General features: G+C 39.0%; 1 protein-coding gene across 1 annotated transcript; it reads left to right on the top strand.

The window, feature by feature from the left end:
• The first annotated feature begins 811 nt into the window (after positions 1-811).
• LOC104094130 (FRIGIDA-like protein 4a) lies at positions 812-5,849 on the top strand. The gene is made up of 4 exons (XM_009599998.4): positions 812-1,463; positions 2,804-3,180; positions 4,255-4,430; positions 5,070-5,849. The coding sequence occupies exons 1-4, from the start codon at positions 979-981 to the stop codon at positions 5,718-5,720; spliced, it is 1,689 nt and encodes a 562-aa protein (XP_009598293.1). The 5' UTR covers positions 812-978; the 3' UTR covers positions 5,721-5,849.
• The last annotated feature ends 151 nt before the right edge of the window (positions 5,850-6,000 follow it).

Genomic DNA, 6,000 nt, shown 5'->3' with positions numbered 1-6,000 from the left:
CATATCCTCATCTCCATCAATTAAATTCCAGCAGTCGCTTTAACCACTACCGACAACAATTCCTTCCTTCCAATTGAAACACAAACAGCAACAATTTTAAGGAAAAAATTACACAAAAAGAAAACAATAAATTAGAGAAAGAAAAGTGATACAAGTCCAAATTCATAATCAAGAAAATGAGAGAGAGATAGAGGATTAAAGATTCCAACATAATTGAATCTTTCAAATTCTTCTAGCAATGAGCTTTTCCGGCGAGAGAGGCCACAAGATGAGAATTTTCAGCGAGGTCCGTGGGTGACTGGGTTATTCGCTTGGTTATTCGATGTTTTTTCATCTTTGTATTAGTTTTAAGAAAAGGTTTTAGATTTAATTTCAGAATATGAAAATGATAGATTTTGGGTAGAAGGTGTGTCGGAGAAGAAGGTGGGAACTGGGAACTGGGAAATGGAAGTGGAAGGGGTCTGACGGGAAAAACTTAGGTTTGTTTGGAGGGAGGATGGTTTTGGGAAAAGGGAATGGGGGATCGGGAGTTGCAAATGGTTTTGTTTGGGCAGAAGAGGGTTTGGGTTTTTCTGTTATTTTTATTTTTTAGTTTATTGAATTTCTTTTTAAATTATTGTTTACCATTTTAATTCAACATTACATGTGTTATTATCTTATTGGTTCATTTATCACGTAACCAGTTCCAAATGACACATATATATTCGATAGAAGTGTCTAGTTGGACATATGGGAAGCAGAGGTATTCAGTGATCATTGATGACAACTTAAAGGGCCTTTATGTATTTCACCTTTTGGTTTCCACCCAATTAATGCACACATGACACACCTAGATACACCAAATTAAATATATTTGGGGCATTTTGCATATGATTTATTGTTCTTTGTATCAAATCCTTTCGTCTTATCCCGCTCACTGAAATATTAATTAATCCTACTTCTCCGACCTAGCGCAGTTCGATTTTCTCACAGTCGTCCATGGCGGCAGATACTGCTACCAACCCTGACCGGATACATGCCTTCTTCAGCAACCTCGAGTCCCGGAAAACCCTACTGGCCACCGTCACCGACCTCCACAAAACCCTAACCACCCACTTCACCAACATCGACAAAACCCTCTCCCAGAAATCCGAAACCCTCGACAACCAAATCAAATCCTTCAAGGAAAACACCGAAAATGCCCTCCTGAAGCTCCAGAATCGCGAGAATGCCCTCCCCGACATAGAATCCGGCATGGCCGCTTTCATCGCGGATAAGAAGGACGCCGCCCTCTCGGAGATTGAGAATGCTGCTGAGGGTTTGGGGGATTTGAGCGAGAAGAGCTTGGCCGAAGTGCTGAGGATTTACTGTAGAAGAATGGATGCCAGCGGCCTCGTTAGATTCCTTCAGACGAAGCGAAAGGAATCTACTGGTTTGAGGACGGAGATTGTTGCTGCCCTTGACACTTCCGTTGACCCAATGAGGTTTTTCACTTACTCTTTCTAGAACTAGAAGGATATTTATGTACTCTCACCTCCATTTTATGTGAACCTACGGCACTGGTAATTTAAGGAAAAAACAAACACTTTTTTCGAACTTATAGTTTAAATTAAATTATTTCTAAATTCAAAAAAGGGATACTTTTGTTAACGGATTGAATAGGAAATAGGTTCACATAAATTGAAATTGGAGAGTGTGTATGTGTGTATTATATTTTGCTCTCTTTTCTGCATTTGTTAGATGACTATGTGCACTTTGTTCCATCTTTATAAGGTGATAATGTTTGATAATAATGTGGTAATGGAAGAACGATAGCTAGTTGGTAGGTAATGAGAGATATTTTCAGCAATCTATTACGCCAAAGAGACTATGTGCACTAAATCCTGCTTCAAACCATTTTTCATGATAAAATCGGCTCTTGGGCACATCACACCTATTAGAAAAAAAGGACATTTACAAGTCTCGACAAAGACCATTCCTTAACTGGGTAGGACGTCTGCAGCTCCTTTTCACTGTCCACAAGGTTTCTATAGCTTATGCACATCCAACTCAACAAGCATATAAACATAACTCTGGCCTATCCCCTACCTAGCACATATTCTTCTTGGTCCTTCTAGAGAAATACTTATCTGTGTCGTCAACAGCTCTCTGTATTATTTTGATAGTGTAATAGTTTATTGTGGATCCATTTTAAAAAAAAAGGTTTACTATAGACTCTCTAGATATGGGGATCCGTCAAGATGGAGACTTAGATACAGAAAATTGGAAATAAACCAATTCACAATTTTAAAACTATTTTGCATCCTCAATATAAATATGTTCTTGACGAGGCAACATGAATTTACTTGTGAACCAATTAATTGTATAGCAAACAAATAAGGGGATGAGCGAAACAACAGTGATCTGGATTAATAACTTTTGGTTGCTCAACTCTCAGTTGTTGTAGTAGTCCTATGGAAGTTATCCATAATCTTTTTTAAAAAAAATCTTAGTTTGGGGACTTCTTCCATATCCCACGACTTAAAAATACTTAATTATTTTTGGAGAAGTAATTGAAATCGAACACCTAAAAGACTTTCCCCTACTGTATCAACGCCTTCCTTGGCTTTCACAATTATGCATCTTTTAGGTTTTCTATGTTTGTTTTCTTTTATTCTTTTCAGGGTGGGGTTGGGTGTGTAAGGGAGGAGACAGGTTTGGTCAGAGTCAGAGTTGTCATTCCATATGCCAAAGCAAAGTAGAGACTTCGAAGCCCACATTGTATATTGTGTTGAGTGTTTTTGGTCATCTTATTCTTATCATTTTTTTTACTGGTTTCTTTCAGGTTGATCTTGGATGCTGCAGAGGAGTTTGTGGGGATGAAGGTAGAGGAGAAGATGATAGGGGCAGATAGGAGGTGGGCATGTGATATGTTAGTTCAGTCCGTTGGGCCAGTTGTGGAAGGGGGTTATGGTGCGGGGAGGAGTTTGAAGGAGAGGGCAGCAAGGGTGTTGGAGAAATGGAAGGGAGTTTTGGGTAGTGGGGACAGGACCAGTGGAGTATGCGCTGCTGAAGCAACAATGTTTTTGCAGTTGGTTATATCATTTGCACTAAAAGAGAGGTTTGAAGAGGAGTTCCTAAGGAAGCTGGTGATGGAGTTTGCTAACAGGAAAGATATGCCAAAGCTTGCGGTTGCCTTTGGATTTGGGAACAAAATAGTGGGTGGGTTCTCATGAACACCGTTTATCTGTGGAATTAATGTCATGGAAAAATCTGATATCCAGTATCCTCCATATAGGCGTGCCAAATTTGGATTTAGTTGGCTAGAGAAACTTAAGTTGCTTTAAGATATACTCCCTCTGTCCCAATTTATGTGTCATACTTTTCTTTTTAGTCTGTCCCAAGGAGAATGTCATACTTATTTAGAAACAATTTCTCTTTAAACTTCCTGATTTACCCTTAATGAAATGATTTACAACCACACAAATATCTATGATTTGTTTTAAACCGCAAGTTTCAAAATTCTTCCTTTCTTTCTTAAACTCTGTGCTGTGTCAAATAACGCCACATAAATTGGGACAGAGGGAGTGATATTTGGTTTTAAGATATTTTTCTTAACTTGCTTCCTGTTCAAAAAATTATTTTTCTTAACTTGCTCCGGAAAATATTCAAATTGAAAAAGAACCTATTTCATGCTTTGCTAGTAATTGGAATATATTACACAGTTTTTTCCTCCTTTAGGATGTGTTGCCTGACACTTTTACTTGCCTTTTAAACTCTACTATGCTTGAAGATTTTCTTCAAACTATGGGGTGAGAACCATGAGGTCTCAAGTTCAAATCCCAGAGGTAAAAAATACTAGGTGATTTCTTTCCATCTATCCAAGCCTTGGTGGATAGAGGTATGTGGTACCCGTTGCTGGTGAGAGATGGTAGGTATCCCGTGGAATTAGTCGAGGTGCGTGCAAGCTGGCTCGGACACCACGGTTATAAAAAAAAGATTTTCTTCATTCTAATTTCTGCAGTTGTCTGCATACAATATGATTATATGTGAAGTGAAATTCTACTCTAATTTCTCATGACTTTGAATATGTAAATTTGTAAATGGTGCCTGAATTTCTGTTCCGTCGAACAGAGAGTATTATTTAGGGACCTGTGTTAGCTTGGAATCGGGAAGTTGTTGGATCCAGCTATTTGCTTTTGGGCCAAGAGCTTTATGGTTTTTTGTGGTTCCTTTGAATGTTGGACTTGCATTCATTACTATAGAAGATGACTATGTTACCTTCTCTTTGATCAGATATTATTGAAGAGCTGGTGAAGAGCGGCAAAGAGGTTGAAGCAGTATATTTTGCTTACGAGTCGGGATTAGCAGAGCGATTCCCTCCAGTCTCACTTCTTAAGGCATATCTTAGGAACTGTCGAAGAAATTCTAATAACATATCAAAGAAGGGAAGATTTAGTTCAGCTGCAGTGGTGCGTATATTTCTCTGTCCAGCCCCTCTGTTTTCTCCTCATTGTGGTTGCCTGGTTGGTTTAAAAAAACAAAAATTGCCTGGATGAAGAAGTGATATACAAACACATTATTGTGTTTAGTACAACAGAGAGATGAGTGAATCCCCCGCATCCAAGGAAAGGAGAAAGAACTCTCTTTTCATTTCATTTCCCTGAAAGTTTTATATTCTCAATAGTAAGCTAAATCTGTTGCAGGAGGATTACAGAGAATTGATGATTCTAAAAGTAATTAATGCCATTCTTTTAGTCTTTATGGAGGACATAGTTGTAGAAGTTGCATAAATTGTTTTTAAATCCAAGCCTGCCTATGTCATTTTAAACCAAAGTTATGCGGGAAAAGCAGTGTCATATGATGATATAGACTAATTTCCATAAAAACAGTAATTTTGAGGGTGTGCAGATCAAAGACTGTAGAGTGTAGACTTTAAGGACCACCTCAAATTGTACAAGCACCTTCTGCTGTAAATCCTTTCGTGAGATTCTCAGTTATTCGTGCATCTACTTTTATGAATCTGTTCTTTTTTGCTGCTGTAGTCATATGTTCCCTTTACTTTTATTTATTTGTTTGTCAGTATCGGATAAGTGTGACTTGTTTCTCAGGACAAAGCTAACATCATAGAGTGGGAAGCCACTAAGGCTATAATAAAATGTGTGGAAGATCACAAGCTTGAACAAGAATTTTCTTTGGAAGGACTTAAAAAACGGGTGACAGAGTTGGAGCAGTCCAGAGCAAAAAGGAAAAAGGGCACAGCTCCTGGGCACAAGCATTCAAAAAAGCGGGGCCGTGGAAGTGGCTCTGGCAAGGCCATTGACCAGTCCACCTCTCGGCCTGTTAAATCTGGAAGATTGTCGAATGCGTCTCCTTCTTTCCGCTCCAGGAATCCTCCTCCATCACATCAAGTGCCACCAGTTAGATATACAGGAGCACATAGCTATACCAGCCAGAGTGTATACGAGGCACCTAGCACGGTCTCATATGCTCCAGCTTATAGTGGAACCCACACCACAAGTCCGGCTGCACTTCCTCCACAATACGGATATGCAATTCAAGAAACTGGAGCTTATAGCGGAACTCACACCCAAAGTACAGCTGCACTTCCTCCACAATATGGATATGCACTGCAAGAAGCCGGAGTTAGTGGAGTGCGGAGTTATCCTGGATCCTATGGAGGGCAGAGTGGTTATAGTGCATATGATTATACTCTTACTGCTACTGCTTCTGCATACCCACCTTCATATCCCCCGCAGTAGTGTAGACTTTTTAAAAACAGACAGACATTTTTAGCTGTACCTTCAGCTTTTTACGTGGTATCTAACAAGATAGGAAATATCTTGTAACTCTTTTGAATTAAGTGTGTGCTCCTAACATTATTTTGCGCAGCTTTGTCCCTAATGGTCTTCTTTTAGTGAATTAGTAATTTCTTTGAATATACATGTTATTTTTAAAGATTTAAAGCATCCATAACTGAAAAAAAATTAAGAGGCGAATACATAGTCACTTAAGTATGTGCTCTCCTAAGGATTGTTAGTT

The sequence above is a fragment of the Nicotiana tomentosiformis genome, chromosome 1 (assembly GCF_000390325.3).
Source record: "Nicotiana tomentosiformis chromosome 1, ASM39032v3, whole genome shotgun sequence".
In the NCBI taxonomy this organism is placed as follows: Eukaryota; Viridiplantae; Streptophyta; class Magnoliopsida; order Solanales; family Solanaceae; genus Nicotiana; species Nicotiana tomentosiformis.
This window is presented reverse-complemented; position numbering and strand designations above follow the sequence as displayed.